At 39.5% G+C, this 21,823-nt stretch overlaps 1 protein-coding gene across 1 annotated transcript in view; it reads right to left on the bottom strand.

Annotated features, from left to right (window-relative positions):
• Nucleotides 1-21,823, bottom strand: part of gabrb2b (gamma-aminobutyric acid type A receptor subunit beta2b) — a 66,821-nt gene that overhangs the window by 27,117 nt on the left and 17,881 nt on the right. The window contains exon 4 of the mRNA XM_085470728.1: nucleotides 8,615-8,835. Coding sequence (XP_085326854.1) covers nucleotides 8,615-8,835 — 221 coding nt within the window. The remainder of the gene's footprint in view (nucleotides 1-8,614; nucleotides 8,836-21,823) is intronic.

The raw sequence follows: 21,823 nt of genomic DNA, 5'->3' as shown, positions 1-21,823 counted from the left end.
GCTTTCCTGCTTCTAAAATCAGGTAAAACTGAGGTATTTGTACAAAAAAACAGTGGTAATGGTAAAAAACTGTGGTAGAAAACAAGGTGATGCCTACCAGTGTAAGTGTCTAACCAGACACTTGTTGCTCTCCTTTTGTGCAGGATCTCTCAAATTACAAAAACATCCTGTCTCAAAGTGATGCTGAAAAACTAGTTCATCCATTTATTGCTTCTAGGATATCTATTGTAATTCATTTATTATTATCATGTTGTTCTAAAACCTCCCTGCAATGCTTAAGTTACTCCAGAATGCTGCAGTACTGTCAGGGACTATAAAGACCATATACAGTGGGGCAAGAAAGTATTTAGTCAGCCATCGATTGTGCAAGTTCCCCCACTTAAAATGATGACAGAAGTCAGTAATTTGCACCAGAGGTACACTTCAACTGTGAGAGACAGAATGTGAAAAAAAAATCCATGAATCCACATGGTAGGATTTGTAAAGAATTTATTCGTAAATTAGGATGGAAAATAAGTATTTGGTCACCTCAAACAAGGAAAATCTCTGGCTCTCACAGACCTGTAACGTCTTCTGTAAGAAGCTTTTCTGTCCCCCACTCGTTACCTGTATGAATGGCACCTGTTTGAACTCATCATCTGTATAAAAGACACCTGTCCACAGCCTCAAACAGTCAGACTCCAAACTCCGCCATGGCCAAGACCAAAGAGCTTCCGAAGGACACCAGGAAAAGTATTGTAGACCTGCACCAGACTGAGAAGAGTGAATCTACAATAGGCAAGCAGCTTGGTGTGAAAAAATCAACTGTGGGAGCAATCATCAGAAAATGGAAGACATACAAGACCACTGATAATCTCCCTCGATCTGGGGCTCCACGCAAGATCTCATCCCGTGGGGTCAAAACGATCATGAGAACGGTGAGCAAAGATCCCAGAACCACACGGGGGGACCTGGTGAATGACCTGCAGAGAGCTGGGACCAAAGTAACAAAGGTCACCATCAGTAACACACTACAACGGCAGGGAATCAAATCCCGCAGTGCCAGACGTGTTCCGCTGCTGAAGCCAGTGCATGTCCAGGCCCGTCTGAAGTTTGCCAGAGAGCACATGGATGATACAGCAGAGGATTGGGAGAATGTCATGTGGTCAGATGAAACCAAAGTAGAACTTTTTGGTATAAACTCAACTCGTCGTGTTTGGAGGAAGAAGAATACTGAGTTGCATCCCAAGAACACCATACCTACTGTGAAGCATGGGGGTGGAAACATCATGCCAAGGGGACAGGACGACTGATCCGTGTTAAGGACAGAATGAATGGGGCCATGTATCGTGAGATTTTGAGCCAAAACCTCCTTCCATCAGTGAGAACTTTGAAGACGAAACGAGGCTGGGTCTTCCAACATGACAATGATCCAAAACACACCGCCCGGGCAACAAAGGAGTGGCTCCGTAAGAAGCATTTGAAAGTCCTGGAGTGGCCTAGCCAGTCTCCAGACCTCAACCCCATAGAAAATCTGTGGCGGGAGTTGAAAGTCCGTGTTGCTCGGCGACAGCCCCAAAACATCACTGCTCTCGAGAAGATCTGCATGGAGGAATGGGCCAAAATACCAGCTACTGTGTGTGCAAACCTGGTAAAGACCTATAGTAAACGTTTGACCTCTGTTATTGCCAACAAAGGTTATGTTACAAAGTATTGAGTTGTATTTTTACAAATCTGTGTTTGTATTTAATCATTAGTTATTATTAAACTCTCTTCCACTCCCTTCTTTTCTCCTCTCTCTTTCTCTCCCCTCACCAACAATAGATTGTGGTGAATGGCTGCCCTTTCTGAGCCGAGTTCTTCCAGAGTTTTTTTTTCCTATCAAAAGGAAGTTTTTCCTTCCCAGTGTCCCCAAGTGCTTGTTCGTAGGGATTGTGTGATTGCTTGTCTTTCTGATATTGCAGGGTTTTTACCTTACAATATAAAGAATCTTGAGGTGACTGCTTTTGTGTTTATGGTAACGTATACGTAAAATTAGGGCTGTTCAATATAACGATATATATCAGATGGCGATATGAAAACGTCTATCGTTTCATATTACGCTATTGTTTGTTTCGTGGAGTCGCAAAATAAACTGTTTACGGCAATATTTTTCATCGTTTTGATGGTCACTGTAGAATTTCTTAAAGTTCTCTCTTTCTCTTATACTTAATATAATCACCCTACGGACGGACAAGCGACTGTTTTTATGCGTTGTCGTTAGCAACAATGACGGTAAAACCATCGCGTGGCTCTGCCGTCTGCTTGTTTATTTTCCACATAAACCTTTCACAATAAAGCTGAAGATCCTGTTGAGATTTTTCAAAATAAACCAAATCACGTGAAATAGTATGCACAGTGTTTACAGACGAGAAGCTAAAAAGAGCCATCAGGTAAAAAAAAATACTCAGAGAAAACTGCAGCTGTTTCAACTTATGTAACACTCGACTCCAGGTACACGACGCCCAGCTGAAAACACTTTACGGAAGTAGAGCTGCCGAGATTCACAGAATTTACAGAAAATGTAAAATTTTTGTGATCTATATACCGGTATCGTTGTCGGCACAATAAATGTCTTATATTGGGATATGAGATTTTGGTCATATCGCAATGCCCTACGTAAAATTAAATTGAATTGAACAGTACCGAATCTGAACAAACAACACTTAAATGTGGAGTTCCTCAAGGTTCCATTCTTGGACCTCCACCATTTAACGTACAGTATGCATGTTCCCTGTTGTTCAGATTACATAATATTATAATTTCCTATCATTGTTAGCCAGAATATACACAAAGAAAAAGAAAGTCTCTGCCAATAGAAAGTGTGACACTTAAATCTTGAAATCGTGGAGTCATTGGTTCACCTAATTTTCACAGCCACATAGCGACAGTTAGTCTCAGGCTTTTCCCATCTTTTCCCCAGCTTTTTCCCATTTAAAGCAAATACAAAAAAAAAAGTAGGAGATTACTTAATGTTACTTATAATTTCAATATTAATATTACACATTACTATTACTTTACAGGTATAGTAAAATAAGATCAGACAGCTCTTATGATAAACTTAAGTATTACTTTTTAAATATTTTTGCTAAGAAAAAGAAATGTTGTAATTTACTTAGTTATTCAAAAAATGGAGGTAAAATAATAAAAACAAAGCCATAGAAAGAATATTTTAGGACAGAGGATGTGAAGAGAGACAGTGAGCAGTCTATCATAACATTTCCTTCTAATGCCAGTAAAGAAGTTCAAAGGGAAGAGTTCTAACATTAACATGCTGTTTCATATTACACACCTCAGGGATTACCACCCCACAGAGTGTGACGGTGAGGTTGTTTGAGCCTAAGAGGTTTAGATAGATTCTCCTTTTCTTTCTCTCTTGTCCCCTGTCTTTGTCAGCATTTATTTCACACTGATGGATTTACTGCTGGTGATGGGGCTCTGTGGCTTCCATGTGTTTAACCAAGGAGTAAATTGCCGGTTACTTTTCGGCAACTTTCTGATCTCTGTGTCAAGTCGGAGTCACCGGTGTAGAACTCAGAGCACAAGCCTCTGGCAGGGCTTTTAGAAAACATAAATGTTATGCATGTTTGTATGAGATAATGTGTGAGCATGTTACGTAGCTGTTACACTGTAGAAGTGTGCATCAGATTGCCTATGTTTACTGCTGTCTTGCTCTCCATTTACCCTCTCATTTCCCCCAGTTGTTCCATCCATTAAATGATGCAAAGCCACATTTTTCAGTCTGCTTACACTCCCTGGTTGCTAAAAAAAAAAAACATTCCCTGAAAAAGCTGCCAACCACACTAAGTCCCATATGTTGCATCACCTGCAGTGACCCTCCATATTTTTCAAGCTGTGCTCAGAGATTGGCTTGCTGGATTGATCTAACTTGTGAGGTCAAATCAGGGCCAAGTAGCTTTAAGGGAAGAGACTGGATTTCAGGCCAAAGAAATGTGCGGGCTGTTGGTCACAATCACAATAAATATGAGTGATTAATGCGTTGCAATGATTTACTTTTGTTTTTTACTTAAATATTCTCAGTCACTTATTTGTACTCAATTTATGCTGGTCTTAGTTTATAGTAGTTGCAACAGAAACATTTGAACTTTTACAGTCAAAAACATAACAAATAATTAATTGTACAAAAACATTATAATTTAGTACAGTTAAATTATACATACATAAAAAAATAGTAGGACTCAGAGAAGTAGGTCCCTTTTATTTGGGGTTTTCAGTGAAAAATATCGTAAATGTTCCTTGCACTGTACTTGGAAAGGAGTACCCCTGCATAATTGTAGTCTAGCCATTTTCTGTGATTATAAACAAAATACTCCACTCTGATTGCTGGCAGAGCTCAGAGCTCATTGAAACAGTGAATGTGCTGTGCACCAGAGCTGCATTATTTGATATTTAAGATAATGACAGCATTTAGAGAGTCATCATTCCCCATAGCCAGCTGCTTTCCACCCACTGTTGTCCATGAAAATATAGTAAGTAGGATGCTCTAGGTAAAACATTAACATTTAATCTTAATATTCAAAGACATTTTTTTGTTAATTCTCAATCAGGCATTAGTTGTGTATGCTAAGAGCTCTCCTAAAGCTGGGTTTAAAGGTGGGTATTTTTCAGTGATAAACACCCTATCTACCAACAAATACTCCCTATATATAACAAAGACAAAACACCAACTCTTGTTTTGGTTTCTCAGCCCAAAAATGCTTGCAGTCTTATTATTTTATATTTGCTTTTGCACAGGTAATATTTGCCCTGGAGTCAATTTTAGCTTTTTGCTTTTCTTGAAAGCAGCAACAATTGTGGGTTTAGTTCTAAAACATCTGCAGATGCTACATTTAATTATATTTTCAAAACATTTTTCTTTGTGACAGTACATCTTCCCGAAACACCACAGGTCACTGAACATGGTTGTAGGGATATTTATTTTTGTCATCCTGTAACTTCATATGCCAAAACTGCAGAAGTCCCTGCACCTGGCTTGTTTTCATCTAGAAATAAATCTTTTAAAAGCCTTTATAAAGCCTGAAATTGCTGTTTTATCTTTATGCGCCTATAATAACAAAATAGCCAAAATTTATTAATCTGTCACGGGTTTTGTTAGATATATGATGGACTTAGTTCAGACTGCTTCCAGTCTAACCTAAATCTAATCTTTTGAATTGCATCCACCTATCCATTTTTCTAAACCATTTATCCAAATAGAGCTGTAGAGATAGAGGGCACGTTCTAGAGAAGCTGATAGTCCATCGTGCCACTATGTTTTCGTCCTGATTTTATTATGCATTATTGTTACATTTTTTCATTCAAATATTTTTAATTGATGTCAGACTACAAGAATTTCCATTTGCATGAATTTCATCTTAATGCATGCTTGTGTCTACACATTTTTGTAGTCTAATTGAATTTATTAACATAATAAATTGAATAACTGCACAGCTTTAGTAGGTCTTCAGTGGGCATTAATATGCTGTATCTGCATGTGCTGTGTGGATTTATGAGCACTCACTGACCTGCACAAGATTCCATGACCCAATTTAGGATTTGCAAAAATCTGGTCATCCTACTTACATGATATTGAGTGTCAAAGGTGATGGATTTCTTCCCCCAATTTCAGTCTAATCCTACTCCATCCAAAGTAATATTTGCACTTTGTGTCAAGTTCTTCAGTGGATGGGAAACGTTCAAACCCATATTTCGTGTGATTATGGATTTTTTTTTCCATTTGGATATTGCATCAGTGTGTTGATAGCTGTTCATTTTACATTTAACTTGGATGACCTGACACAAGAATGATTTGTACTATTTGAGTTCTATCTCAGTATAATCTGACCTTCACAATCTGCTACTGCCTCGAGCTTTCTTCTGTTGGGTTTTGTTCACTTTAGACATTCTAGACATGAAGCACTTTGGCTTTGAAGCAACAGAGACTTTTTGGCTGCTGCTCGATCCATCAAAGTTTAAATCTGGTAGGTGTCCATTATATGAAAAGTTTATTGAACTGTGTGCAAGATAAGACAGTATAAATGAGAAATATATCAGTCCAAAACTGTTAAATACAAATGAATTAAAAACAAACAAAGGAAAACATTTCCTCCCAATTATAAAGGAAAGGTTTGTCAATTAAAATATTTTTATTATTCTTACACTACACTTTTAAAAGATTACTAGTGATATATTTTGCAAATATAGCTTGCTCTGCATAATTAATCAAGCAATTGATAGTATATGATGGGCAAACAAAACAATAATAACCTAAGAAGTGTAGCTAAGTGAACCCTATGATCAGGCCATTGAAATTTGCTAATGATACAGTGCTCATAATTATCACTTCATCTGCCAAAACAAGGAGGAGAAGTGGATTATCTGATGGTGCAGCTCTAACAACTTGCAGTTAAACATGCTTGGAGACACTGGGCTGCAATCCGTACTGACCACTCAAGCACACAAATTATTGAATAAATAATTAAAAAACAAAACAAAAACCCTACCAGCAGAAACTCAAAGCATTTTAAAATTATATTGAGTTTATTCTTGGCTCTTTGATCAATTTGCTATTTAGTTCTTCAACCATGCTTCAAAAAATTTGAAAAGGAGAATTCTCTCCAGCCTTTGTGCACCTTCAGGGTCAGGGAACATACAGGTAAAGTCATCCTGACCCCGAACATCTCTAGACAACCTTTTTGAGCTATCTCCCTAGCTGAAAAGAACAAATGATTTTGTTGATTTTCTTTCATGATTGGCCACGTGATTGGATTGTTAAAGTGGAGATCCTCTATAATGCAATGTGGCATAACATTTGAAAAAATCTTATAAAATTTAGAGTATTTATAGACAAATTCACAAATAGAACAATACATCTCTAAAGCTTGTGTATGTTGTTTTTTTTATCCCATTTTCTTTCATTTTCCCTTTTTTGCATAAGAGCTTTGGATTTCTTCCATGAAAATTGACTGTTGATTATTCTGATTTTAGCACAAGACAATGTATTATTTAGAATTTTCCACATAGTGCTTTCTTCTTCCATTTCTTCATCTCAGAAAAAATGTCTTATTCTTCCTTCTCCATCCTCTTTATCCAACAACAGCAATGAAGAGTATCACAGAAAAATATAATAGCAAGATTCCATTTTAATCCTCTTCTTAACACATCTCTCATCCTTTGTCTTGTGCTCTCTCAATCTCTATTAAATTTCACCGTCCCAGAGCAGATCCGGTTCATCGTCATGGTAGCCATTAAAGTGTTATGATTTTCAATAACATTTTATAGACTTTGGGCATAAGAGGCCTATTTACAAAATGAAATGATGAGACATCAGTGAGGAGTAAGAAACGCATGGTCATCATGTTAACTCAGAGAGGTTGAAACTCAGTGGAATGATCAATCAATTTATATAGTGCAACTAGGATTTCTGCTTCGGGTCTCTGGGAAAGAGCTAGGTTATGTCATATTATCATATCAAATACCTGCATGGAGGAAAACCATTGAGATATTTAAAGTAGTTGCCCTCCTAAAAGTTTGTTTTAAAAAACGTTGCAAAAGTTGTGGTGTTTTTTAGGTAGAGAAGTATCTTGCTGAATGTGTACAGCATCGTTGTCAGCAAAAATTACCAATCATACTTCATAATTTGTCACCTAATGCTCTTTGATTTTCAGTAGGTTAAATAAATTTAATGGCTTAAATATTTAATCATCTCACAGTGTTAGTCAACCCCATCAAAATTACTTTGATCGTGAAAATGTTTAACTATTGTTAGGAAGAAAAAGTAATCTAACATCATTTATGCAAATCTAGTTGACATGTAGTAACATTGGGGTAACGGGAAAAAAACCCCCAATGTGCTCAGAAAGGTGTAGCTGGCAAGGCAACAACAGAAACGGTTTTATTAGCAGTGGTACTGAAGAACAAGATCTAAACTAACTGAAATGACATTTACAGAGTTCAGTGTGCTGTAGCTGACTATCTAATCAGCCTTCAAATGAGCAATGTTAGTACTGAACGTCCCTGGATCTCGAAAGAAACAAAAAAGTAATTTAATTTCAGATGAACTTTCAAGGCTTTACACCTACAGCTATTCTAAGTACATCTGCTTTTTATACTTGGTGGTGAGGTAAATTATGCAGAGAGCATGCAAAAGACTTGAATTTAGTGTTACACAAGCCTTTAGTGAGGCTTGGCTTGGTGATGTGCAGACGTCTTTTAAATGAGGACACAAGTAGGTCACTTCCTCAACATTATCATTTTTGCTTAGGGGGAATGTTGCACCTCCCATCAGTAGTTTTCTTTATCTGGCTCTAATGAGCTAATTACTGACTTGGTCCAGTGCAGCAATGGTTGTCTCACTGTTACCTCACCTGCAAGATTTTCTTTTTTCCAGGATGTTTTCAAGATGTTTAAAATAGAAAGTATGCTGACAAGGATTAAGTATGAATTGTTTGACAACATGAAGTAAAAGAGAACACAATTCTTGTGCAACATGTTTGTCATTATTTGTTACCAAGGTCATGCAGCATTTGTGCATATAACATTTTAGTTCTTGTTCTTGTGTTGACAAAAATGTTATTTTAAGAGATTAAAATCTCACCTTAGACCATATAATACGGTACCATCTGGGTGCAGTCGGATCATTCTGTTTTTTACTGTGACACCATGGACAAACGATTTCTTGTCGTTGAGGAAATAGGTGTCAGGCACCCAGAGCTGGTCAGCGACCCGGTTATCTAAGGTCAGGTTGAGGGGGATGTCAGAGTAGGACAGCCGCTTGTCTCGCCATGCCTGCTGGAAGTACATTGTCAATGTGTAGTCCTGCAAGTGCACAAAGATGGGCAAAGGAGGACAGAGAAAAGAAAAGAGCAAGAAAATAGAGGGTAAAGATAAAATGGTAGGAAAGGAGTTGGGGAAGCATGGAGGAAAGATGAATAAAACAGAGAGATGGAGAAAAACAACAGAAGAGGTGGTTACTTCCCCCCAAAAAACAAGCATTTTACACAGCTGGTCTGTAAGACTTTTCTTATGCAAACTCCTAGATTAGACCAGACTAGACAGGCTTCAATATTGGATGAAGTTCACTTTAAAGCAAATGAAATAGTAGCACTACAGGCCAAAAAACCCTCAGTACAAAGCAACTGGGAATTCCTTCTGTTCATAGAAACATGAGGTTAAGACAGATAGTGTGAAAGAGTGTGTATGTGTCAGAGAGAGGAAGAGAGCGAGGGAGAAAGATGGCTCGTGTTTGGTGTGTAAGTGTGTGTATGTTTTTGTCAGTATGGCTGTGGAGTATAGCACATGTCAGTGGCATGTCCAGTTGGTTTAATGCGAGTGTTTGTGTATTTTTGACTCATGTGACTCATACATAGAAGAGAGAGAGAAAGACAAAGCAAGAGAGACCGCATATTTGAGAAAACTCTAAATAACCTCCAAGCAACCTCAAAAAATAAGTTTTACCGAGTATTTCCTACATGCTCTATTTCCTTTGACAGTGGCTGTCTTTCTGGGATTAAGAACTGTTTGGGTTTGCTGTGTTGTGCTTGCATAACATATTCACCCATCTACTGTTTGCTCAGCCCAAAAGTGGAACGCTAGATATCTCAGTCAAGTCAAATGAAGAAATGTATAGAAAGCGCACTCTCTCACAGAATGTATTCGAGTTGCAGAAATCACTAACAGGAAAGGATTTTGGCTTTTGCTTAATGTTCTCCTAAGACGTGGAAATCTAAAACCAACAGTAACTGTTAGTAATGAGACAGAGAGTTCACCTGCCTACCACACAACTAAGGGCTCAGCTTATCAAAGGAAAGCTGAGCTCTTCTTTAGTTCAAAATTTGTTAAAACCCTTAATAAATTCTATACATTTTGATCATTGTAGTTCTATGTGTGACCTGAATTAAGCTGAATGGTATTCCTTTTTTTCTGCCACTGGCTTTTGGATTTGGGCAGTAGTTCTGCTGTGAAGCAATGTTTTGATAAGAGAGTTCCTGTTACAAGCATTCAAGGTTGAGGGTGCATGGAGTGCAATGCAAATTACTTCTGACTGTTTATTTCACTTCTGCAATTAGTGGGGTAATGTGCCAGGAAATGTACCACTGCAAAAACAACTACATTAGCAAACCTTAAAAAAAAAGATGATCAAATAAATCCCTCAAATCTACTATGTGAGCCAGGATGTTGACTGTGATCTTAGCATTTAAATTCAAAGAGCAACAAGCACTGACTGTGATTTCTGTCACAGCTAATTTAGGCTTGCTATCACCTTGCTCTGTCTGTAAAATGTCATGACAATAATACAACATTACAGTAAATACTGACACCAACATTAAATCACACAGAACATGCAACTTGTAGGATGTTACTGAAAAAAAAAGAGAAATGGTGATATGAGCTGCAGTTATGGAAGCACAATTTGCTCAATTTGTTTATTTCTGAATGCAATTGTTTATCACGAAGTTTGTATACAACACTGCACAGCATTGTCCACAGCTCAGTCTATTGAACTATTTATTTGTATTATTTAATCTTATATTTTTATATAGCTAACATTGCAGCTTCCTTCCACTTATGTTGTATTAAAGCTGACCTTGTGGCCTAGCAGGTGAATAAATGATCAAACTCTGTTCACTAGCAAAACTGAACATGAGGATTTGTCAGTAAAAAACTGGTTTTGTCAAAATAAACCCATAAGTCATAGCGGTAGATGTGAAAAACATCTACTGCTGTAATAATACAGTATCATTCTATATTGTACTTTACAGTATAGAGCAGTAGTACAGTACTTTTGTGGTAGAAACTATGCTGTCAGTAACCGGCAATGAATATATGAATAGATGTACAAGGAAATCTGATCTACAGTGCACACATCACCTGAAACTCATAGAGCAGCTTAATAATTTATTTTTTTAAAAAATACAAGAAGTGTGATAAATTGCAAGAAAATTCCCTGTCGGTAAATCTGGGGCACGTTAAAAATAGTCAAGCCAGCAGTCAGATGCTCATGTAGCTTACTGCAGTAAGAAGCCTACCAATCATCCATGAAAAACTAAGTTAAACAAACTTGCTGTCTCAGGGAACTTTTTGTCATGACTGGCACATCCACTTCCTGGCAAAGAGGCTGAACATGCATTTTTGAGTATGCCTGTTGGCTACAGATCTGACATCCAACAGCACCTTGGGAACTAGAGGCTTGGATATCGACTGCATGGAGTCAGGAAAATGGGAGCAGCTTTCAGAGTAAAACCGCTGTCTGACTTAAATCGGTTTTGTCATGTTGTTGTTGTTTGTACCTTATTTGGCTTGGGTGCTGACAACCATGAGTTTGGGAACTGGGTTTTTCAAGACATAAACAGCAGAGTGGCAATACTAGCATCCAATACTATAATTAGACTTGGAATAGGAACAGAGTGACACTGGTAAATTTAGGGTCACACATAGTTTGGAATTGTGTAAACACCCATTTCATATAATTTCATTATAGTCTTTGTGCCATTTACATGGATTCATCCATATAATACCTTACTGGCAATAAATCAAGAATGTACATTATTTACTTAATTTATGATAAAAATAATAATAATGGGAAACCTTACTTCTGCATCTCCATTTAAAAGTTCATTAGGAGGCTTAATAACATGTTGGAAGACTTTTGGAAACAAGAGATGCTAAAACCCAACGTTAAAGAGACATTAAAATTAAAACAAATGTTTTATTGTGTCTTTTCAGTAAATAACTATAGTCATCTAATTTCTGGGTAGCCTCAGTCTTGCGCCAACAGATCCTTTACTGCACGTGCTGCCTTTGCAACATTTCTGTCCCGGATTGGAGGTTACGTAACAGCTCACACTCTGCTCTTTCTGCCATGCTATGCACCACAGCACGTGTGACTGAAGAGATGCTTGTTGAAATGTTCCCCTCCTATACTATCTCTGATGCCCTTATTAGACACAGCATCACACAAAAGCATTCATGTGATACATGGAACAATAGGAATGCTTTTGTACCTCTTCCTCACAAACACACAGATGTTTTTGTCTGGACACTGAAAATGACATTTCAATTATGTGTTGCACCTTTTTACAAATGTTCCTTGTAGAACTGCAGTTTGTACACAAGGGTCTGTTAATGTGTTGTAAATGTGTATGCTCTTCTTGTGGCATTACAGTCTTGACTAATAAAGGAATACAAGAAAAGAACCGTGATTTTTACCTACAACTCTCTACAAGTTTTCCATTCTTAAAGAATTCTTTGCACTACATAATAACTTTTTCGATCTTATGTTGCACTCACAGTTAGGTCCATATCTATTTGCACAATGACAATATTGTGGCCGACACACAGAGACGACACTGATGATACTTTCATCGTGATTTCTTTCACGCTCAAATTCAGAGCTCCAATGAACAGATGTTTCATCTGCATAGTCTGATCATTTAGGTATAGGACTCTGAACTGTTGGGATTATGTGTAAATTTGATTATAATTTGTAAACAGTTAATTCAATGCTTTTGATTTAAAGGTTAAAATTGTATCTTTTTGATTCAATATCCACTCCAATGGTGCACAGAGGCAACATCACAAAAAACAAAACAAAACTGTGCCACTGCCCAAAAACTTCATTTAAAGCCACAATTCCCACAAGGCAAAGTCCACTTTCTGAATTTGAAATACTCTTTAGAAATAGTGTAAAAAAATAAATAAATAAAGGACAGCCTTGGTGGAAAAAGAAGGGTGTTAAATGGCCTGCGGTTTGGTTATTAAACTGAGTGAATGTTTCAGTTGTCATCCCCGAGAGCCTATTATTGCACACCGATCTGCTTGAGGAGGCTGTGGTTTGCTGAGCAGGACAGGCCCTGTGGAGGTGCCACTGTGGCTAGTTTACAGTGAACATAAAGCTCCCCTCAAAAACAGTTATAGTGCATCTCTCTTGTGGAGGAAAGAGGTTGTAAATCACCAGAATAACTGCAGCGGGTGTGTGCATGTAAGTGCAAGGGAGGCTGTCATAACAACAGTCATAATGAGCATCGGTATATAAACTATGCTGGAGAGAGATAGAGAGATGGAGAGAAATGAAAAAGGAGACAGAGTGAAGCAGGAAGAATGATATTGAATTTACGTGTGCAGAATATGCTGTGCTCCCACACTGTCAAAGAGGGGACAATGCGAAGTGATCATTAAATTTTCACACACAACCCTATGACATGATCCATTATATCTAATAACCAATATCCAATTCAGCAGGATGCTTTACACTCTGCAATAATTGTTTCTTTTTGGAAGGTTAAATATATTATTAGAGTTTTTTGGAACAACTAAAAAAAGAAATTCTATAATCTATAAGACAGTTGGTCAAACTGCTTTTGATTGCTTCTCTATAACATGTTGTTAGTAAGTAAGTCTGTTAAAATACTGTAGAAATTTTATTTTACAGAAATTACAACTCCATATATAGACACTGGAAATATATAGTACTCTTCTGAAAAAGCAGTAAAGTCAATCATGTCATGGGTGCACTCCACTCTATATCCTGCTGTAAGATTGTTTCTATATGCTTATTCTGCTCAGCTTGCCATCAGCATTCATCGCTATAGAGGTACTGTCATTATAAGTCTTAAGTTGCAGCTATCTCAGTGAAATGCAAATGGGAAAGGCGACAATTATTTCCCAGAGCATATTCAAATAAGTCCTTTAGACTGCTTATAATCTTGAGCTATCTTACTCCTAGCTATGGATGATGACCCTCAATTAGTCGTAATGACCAGGATTTCTTCTAAAATAAAACAAATCTGTGTTTAATCCAAGCACGTATCTTATCTAAAAACAGTACACGGGAGAGTTATGAGTCATAAACAACACAGAAGAACACATGGAAAGCCCCTCCATCCACTTAGGAAAGTGATTCAATTCCAGACCGTTTAGGTCAGGCCATTATGTTGAAAGAGTGACAAAAAAGATACTCACAGTCACGCACTAAATTAAGTGATAATCAGTAGCTCTATATAGTATAAACTACCTAATGCCCATGTGTGTATATGTATCTTAAGTGAGCAGGTAATCTGCAACAAACTTCAACATATTCTGAAAGGCCATGCAGATGGTTTGTTCCCGAAATGCTCAAACTATTATTTCTGTCATAAATTGTCCTTGAATATCTTTTCTCCAGTACACTAGAAAAAAATAAAACTAAAGCTCCTTCTACATCTTTTTCAAATACATTGTTGAAGACCAGTTTTGTGAACTCACGAAGAAGAAAAACTACTGAAAACCCCAAAATAAAGGTGCTCCAGCTACCCAGTCTGACCTCGTCAACCCCACTCATCCTTCAAGCCGCCCTGTCTACTAACCCTCTCATCCTCATCGCTGCACGGCATTAAAGCTTTTTCTTCAGGTCTTTCTGTCTTATTCTTTTTTGTCTTGTGTTGTAAGCCCTTGTATAAACTCTGCTTATTTTTTCTTCTTGTTTTTGGAAAAATAAGTAAAACAACAAAAAACAAAAACAACAAAAAACAAACAAACTATATAGTAGCATACTTTTTTTTATCAGCGTCTTACCAAGACGACACAAAAATATATACAAGCATCCATTTGTGATCTACATATTTATTTTTGAGTACAGGTTTTACATTGAATGCTCTTCCTGATACAATTATCTCAATTTTTTCTAGTGAATGATAAAATATTTTCTTCATATTTAGGGGAGACAAAAAAGATGGTATGTTTTTGCATTCAACTTCAACCAATTATCCAGTATCAAGTCTGGGTCACAGGGGCCTCAGTCTAAGCAGAGGCACCCAGACATCCTTCTCCATAGGTAACTTTTCCAGTACATGTCCTAGGACTCCCTCGGAGCTTCCAGCAGGACATGACCAAAACACCTGACTTAGGTGGCTCCAAAGAGACATCCTAGTTAGATGTCAAATTAACTCACTACACCTTTCTCCCTTTCCCCTTGCTTCTAAACAAAACAGTAACATTAGAACGCCACATTAGAACTTGGGGCAGCAAGTTCTCTCCAACCTGGAGTGTCCATCTTTTTCCAGTCTGAAGCCACGACCCTCTCATAGTTTCAGACTTGGTGTTGCTATTTCTCATCCCAAGCACTTCCCGCTCAACTACAAACCACTCCAGTGTAAGCTGGAGTTCGTGGCTTGGTAAAGTCAAAAGCACAACATCAGCAAAAGGCAGAGACAACATCCTGAAATCACCAAACCTGATAACCTCAACCTCTTGGCTGTGACCTGGCTGAGTGGCTGACTCTAAGTCTGAGTTATTGCTACCAATGTAAAACAAGCTCACGCTATGGTAGCACACGGACTGGACTCAGTAGCTTGCAACAACTGGACTGATATCTGACACTCTGAACAACTCTAAGGACACCCTGAAGGATGTGATTGGATACCTCGACTAAGTCCACAAAACATATTTATTGGGCAAACTCCCACTGGTCCAGTATTTTGCAACCAGGATGCAAACCAAATTGTTGCTATTGAATATGGGGTTTGACAAATGGAGGTAGCTTCTTCAGTACCCTGGAACAGACCTTCCCAGGGAGGCTTAAGAGTATTGGAATACACCCTCCAGCCAATCTTGAGGTACCAGTCCATGTAATGTTGCAGAGGTGTGTGTCAGCTAACCTAGGTCAGGCCCACAATATCCGGGGCATTAAGAAACTCAATGTGAACTTCATTTGACCCAACTTCTTAGTGGCAGGGTTGTTTAATTATCTACTCCAGTGATTGGCACATTATTTGCCTAGTCCGCAGACTTCTCCCAATATGGGAATTGGATTGAGGAAATGCAGCAGCATCCCATTATCACTGTATACTGTGTGAGCAGAGCAGCGCTTTCCCCTTCTCAGCAGGCTTATTCACTCCTTCACACACATTCATACAAGCATATTTTTTTTAGTGTCTACATACTTTCTATCTAAACTTCACAAACACATTCACACTCTGATGAATGCATTGGGAGCAACTCAGAATTCAGTATCTTGCCCAAAAATACTTTGGCAGACTGGAGCAGCCAGTGATCAAACCACTAACCTTCAAACTACAACCTACTCCACCTTCTGAGACACAAACACCCCAACAGTTTGGAAAAATCAGTTTAAGACCAACATGGCTGCCAAAGCTGCATTCCACTTGGCCTACCACCCTTGAAAAGGTCTTTTTAGCTTGATGGCCCTCTGTTCACCTTCAGTTTATGGGTTGCCACCACAAGTATAGGCCCCAACTGTGTTAAAGCCACAGCTCCATACAGACATTTTAGCAATGCAGGTGTGGAACATGGTACACTGCCACCTTATTGAATGGTACACTAGGACGGTACACCACCTGATCCAGGTTACTACCAAGTTGTGTTCAGCTGATTGCTCAGCTCACACTCTATTTAGTGTTTATAGTATATATACAATTTTAAAGCTTAAGGAGTATATATAGCTATATATTCTAAGGCATAATGTAACTTAGATATGGTAAAGAAATTAACAAAAACTGTGAACCAAATACACAAAGCAGAAAAATAAATAGCAGAAGTCATGGAAAGTGATTTGTTTTGATTGTAAGTGAACAAGGCTGGACTAGAGTGGGAATACAAAGTCTACATCAAAAGAGAAAAGGTGAGGGCCAGAATAAGGATTACTAAATACTATAGATCTCCTTCTTCTAACTAACCTTGAAGAAAGTTTTCCTATTGAGAGATGTGGAACAGTGTGGTTAGTTTGCAGAAAGGAATTGTGTGTGTGTGTGTGTGTGTGTGTGTGTGTGTGTGTGTGTGTGTGTGTGTGTGTGTGTGTGTGTGTGTGTGGGGTGGAGTGGAGAGGTATGGGGGCAAATGAAAGGCACTGGAAAGCTCAGTGGAACGGTAATGCAAATTGCTTTTATTCTCACTGCTCTTCATTCCCAGTCAGCACCAGCTATGACCTCCCTCTGAAACATTGTCTCCCCTCCATTTTTATTTCCTCATCTCCTCCAACTATTTATTTTTTTCTTATTTCATGCTATTTTTTCCCATTTGAGCTCAGATTTTCCCCACTCCTTTGATGAATATCCTTCCATCTATTTCCCCTGGAGCTTTTCCTCTCTCCCTAGACTCTTCTCTCCATCTTTCTTAATCTCAGAGGACTTCTTGTTGCATTTACTGCATGTGGTTTGGGAAATAAATAGGTGGGAATTCATCAATGGGGAATTTTAATAGCTGGTATCATGATCACTAAGCAGATGGAAGCCATCTTGAGAACATGAAATTTCCCCTTGTGGGACTAATAAAAGTATCTTATCTTATCTTATCTTATGACAGGTGGTGTATCAGCCTCTAAGGTGCTATATGAGTTCTGTAGCTGTTCAATTCCATTAAGGATTCTGATTTAAATATCTCCTCTCCAGTTTATTACCCCAAACTGTATATCCTGCATTCAGGTAAAATCAACCAAATTTTGACTGAAAAAAACACAAAACAATGATTTTCATATTTAACACATTCACCTAATTTTGTTTAAATTTATTTCTGAAGTGCAGTAACCTTGAATACTGGGGTTGAATACTAAAGCATCCTGACTGTAAGGCCTCTATCACTCTTTCTGCTTCATTTTCTTTGTTCTTCCTCTATTTTGCAATATCTTTAGTGAGGACGAGAAGTGATCACTTCGCCACTCACCCATATGCCCATACTTTAGTACACCAGTACTTCAGTTCCTCCAAAAAAGCCCTCCAACAACAAGTGGCTTTCAATTTCCTGTCTCCCATGGCCCTCACGCCATCATCGACAGGGTACGGGAAACCTGGAATAGGGCACAGCATTTCTAAAGAAGTCTAATAATAAACATCCATCCCTCCAGAGCAGAGTGACATGTATTTCTCAGTCTGGGGTTATGATTCAGAGCTGTATCTAGAACAGCTTGCACACTGCATGGAGTAAATAGGCAACAGGAAACTACACAAGGGCTGCTGCGGGGGTTTTGTTTGGCCTGTTTGCTCCAGAATTAATAACACTAGTATTTGTTTATAGGTGGTCAAGCTGAGAGAAAATACATATAATGTAAAAATATATCAAACAGATGCAAAAAAAATAAATGAGTTTTTTTAAATCATATTTTTCAGTGATTAAACCTCATAATCACAAGTGTAAGCAAATTTAAGGGATTCTTGTAAAATTTTCCCAAATTATTAGGACCAGTATTATTAGTGTTCTCTTGATTAATACATGAGATTGGAGTGATAAGAGTAGCAAATGTGAGTTTATTAGAAAGAGTATGATCAATTTTGTTTGTTGCTCAGGTCTTGAGATTTAATTTCCATGAGGATATTTATCTGACCAAAACTGTTTATACTCTTTTTATATATAAAATACATCATCTGGTCAAAATCCAGACGATGTATTTTAATAACTGCCAGATTCTTGTTTGTTTACTTTGCTTAATCTTTCTTTCCATCATGTAGCTCCTGTCTCTCTATTTTGTCTCTTTCTGTGTGTCACCCATTTTCTCCCTCTATACTTTTCATCATTTACTTTGGCCTGGACATAGCTTTCAAAAGTGATCGCTGAAGGTGAATTGAATTTAGAGGAACCTTTATTTCCCAGAGTTCTCCCAAAGCAGAGGTTAAAATCTTTGCCAGTTGGCAGCTGTGTAGCGTAACTGACTACATACAATTTATTAGAGATGATTGGAGCATCTGCAGGCCCTTTTGCATCCCCGGAGAGTAGTAGAGTGGAGTGGCAATTCAGAGAGGGGGTCAGTGGGGGGTGATGGGGAAGAGAAGAGAGGACAGAGTAGGACGCAGATTATTAGGGTGCTTTTGAATTTCACTGAAAGACAGGGTGTAGCTGATGGAGCTTTCAATCTCATTCACATCAGAAGGCTAGCTAGCCAAAGAGATGAAGGGGGAAAAAAAATTAGTCTGTCTCAGTGCATGTTATTTGTTCCACTTACCGCTCCTGCTTTCAAAGATTGCATGTGTGGGTTTTGGGTGGGGGTATGTGTGTGTGGGCAGGTATATGTGTGTGACCTGCATGTCTCATGACGCTAAATGTGTGGTGCACACTGCATGCATATACTCATTTGAAAACTTGTCAAATATCTACCTTTCTGATGCTCCTTCCTGAGGCTCTCTACAACTATCCTTTTACTACAGCACATATACAATGCACATAGAAATACGCTGATCTACTGGACTCCAGCATCTCATGCATTATGGACGTTTGGGGAACTGAGGAAGAACCTGTTTGTTATTCAAGTTGTGTAACAAGAAGTACACAGCACACATACACATTGTCAACAGTGAGCTAATGCAGTATCTCCAGATCGAAGGAAAATATACAACCACAGTGAGCATAAAAAAATTGGCTATAAAGATATGCATGACCCACAAATACAGTTTATTCCAGTTTACCTATGTAGCTAGGAGCAAATGTCTCTTTCTTTTTCATGCACATAGTTTTGTGACTTCAGATTTGATGGTCTGAATACAGTATCTCCTTGAGCTAGGATACCCTTGAAGAAGCAATATTTCCTCACAGCTGGATTGACCTACAATACACACAGGGGTGCTTTAGGGGTGTCAGTGCCAAAATGTATGTATGTGTATGTGGGGCAATGCCATACAAGGATAACACTAGAAATGTGTTATTGTGGACCATAATTCTATCTGTCTTGACAACACTACAAAAACATATAAAATATCAGTGATGGGAAGGGCATAAAGTGGAATGATAACTGCAAAGCCATTTTAAGTACGAACAAATGATGATTTGAAACAGATGACCTACATACTTGAACTTGCATTGCTTTCACTGAAACTAAATGTAATAGGTTGCAAATGTATCACTTTTTAGGAAGGTGCAAGTCCATATATGATAGTGCGGGAGAGATCCTAAGCAAATAGATCAGTTTGAATTGTTTTGAGAACTATATTTGCCATCATGAATGTATACCATTAATAATCTCAGATGAGCATCAAGAAGCCTTAATGCTCAAAGTGCTCTACAAACAAAAATACAATTCAACATTTTTTCATATTTCACCTTCCATTTAAAAATATTTAAGTATCTGCTTCAAAAAGTACACAGAAGACAGTAACAGGTAAGTTTCTTAGATTTGTGTGCATTTACTAACACACCAATTAGTGTCATGGTCCTGGGTCGGTGACCCAGTGTTTTTGGTTATGTACTTTTACTTTTGATAGTTTTGTATTTTCTAGCATTTAGTGGTGTTCCCTCTGGTTGATGTCTTCCCTGCTTGTGTATTTCCTTAGTGTAGTAAGTCTCTGTGTTTTGTCCGCGTCTTTGAGTCTGTGTCATTACGTGTATGTGTTTCCTGTTTTACTTTGAAGGGCTCTGTCTTATGTCAGTGTGTTCTGTTTACGTTTCCCCTGCCTTGTCAGTTATCATGTATTCCAGGTGTGTTCCCCTCCTGTTTCCCATCCCCTGATTCCTGGCATGTGTATTTATAGTGTGTGTTACCGTGTCCTCGTTGCTGGTTCGTCTGTGTTGTTTCCCCTCGGTCTCCCTGCATGTATTTCCCCGGACCTCCCTGCACCGTCATTCCTGGTTTGTGTGTTAGTTTACCCAGTTTAGGTTTCAGTTTCATGTTCCTAGCGCCTTTGTTGTTTGCATTTTTGTTGTTAATAAACACTCACCTGCACCAGAGCTGCCGCCTTTTGGTCCTATATATATTCCACACGGCTTGCCCCCGCAAACCGTGACAGAACGAACCAGCCACCATGGACCCAGCGGCTGTAAATCCGTCCGAGGAGCTCCAGGACGACATCACGTACAACGTGGAGATCCTTCTCAGCCTATGGCTGGAACATCCCCCGGAAGAGCTTCGCCGTGCAACAGAAGACCGGCTGCAACGGCTCTTTTCCGGCCTGCCATGGCTATTGAACTCGCTTCCTCCGACTATGCAGGCTTTTCTCCGGCTCACACCGCACCTTCTCTCGGCCACTCCTGCCTCGCTGCCCGACTCGCCGGATGTGATCTTGCCCGGCCCGTCGGAGCCGTCTGCGGGGAGGAGACGCCGATCGCGCCGTAAGCGCGCCACCCCACAGCTGGACGTTCGGACTTCTAATTCGCCGGCTGTGGTGAGTGAGGACTGTTTTTCATTTTCGGACTGCATGACTGTTCATTCAGGGGCTGCGTTTTGTGTGGCGGATATCAACGCGAGCTGCTTATCGCCTGTGCAGCTACCGGCAGCTAAGTTAGCTCCCCCGCAGCCACTCTCAGCTCAGTTTCCTGTGCTTCCTTCAGTTCAGTCTCCGGTGCCACCCTCAGTTCAGTCTCCGGTGCCACCCTCAGTTCAGTCTCCGGTGCCACCCTCAGTTCAGCCTCCTGTGCCGCCCTCAGTTCAGCCTCCTGTGCCGCCCTCAGTTCAGCCTCCTGTGCCGCCCTCAGTTCAGCCTCCTGTGCCGCCCTCAGTTCAGCCTCCTGTGCCGCCCTCAGTTCAGTCTCCTGTGCCGCCCTCAGTTCAGTCTCCTGTGCCGCCCTCAGTTCAGTCTCCTGTGCCGCAGGCCCCAGTGCCGCCTGTAGCGCAGGCCCCTGTGCCGCAGGCCCCAGTGCCGCCTGTAGCGCAGGCCCCTGTGCCGCAGGCCCCTGTGCCGCCTGTAGCGCAGGCCCCTGTGCCGCAGGCCCCTGTGCCGCAGGCCCCAGTGCCGCCTGTAGCGCAGGCCCCAGTATCATCGGCTTCACTCATTCACTCCGTGCAGGGAGAAAGTTTAATTTCACCTCAAGGTGCTTTTCCTGGTTCAGCCGCCATTGGCACTGTTTGCCGCTCCAGGGCTTCCCCAGAGGCTAGGTCCCAGTCCTCAGCTGATTC

The sequence above is a fragment of the Copadichromis virginalis genome, linkage group LG10 (genome assembly GCF_057382275.1).
Source record: "Copadichromis virginalis isolate Kocher_CV1m ecotype Utaka linkage group LG10, C_Virginalis_male_GT1.1, whole genome shotgun sequence".
NCBI lineage: Eukaryota > Metazoa > Chordata > Actinopteri > Cichliformes > Cichlidae > Copadichromis > Copadichromis virginalis.
The sequence above is the reverse complement of the archived record's forward strand: the minus strand, read 5'-3'. Positions and strand labels throughout refer to the sequence as shown.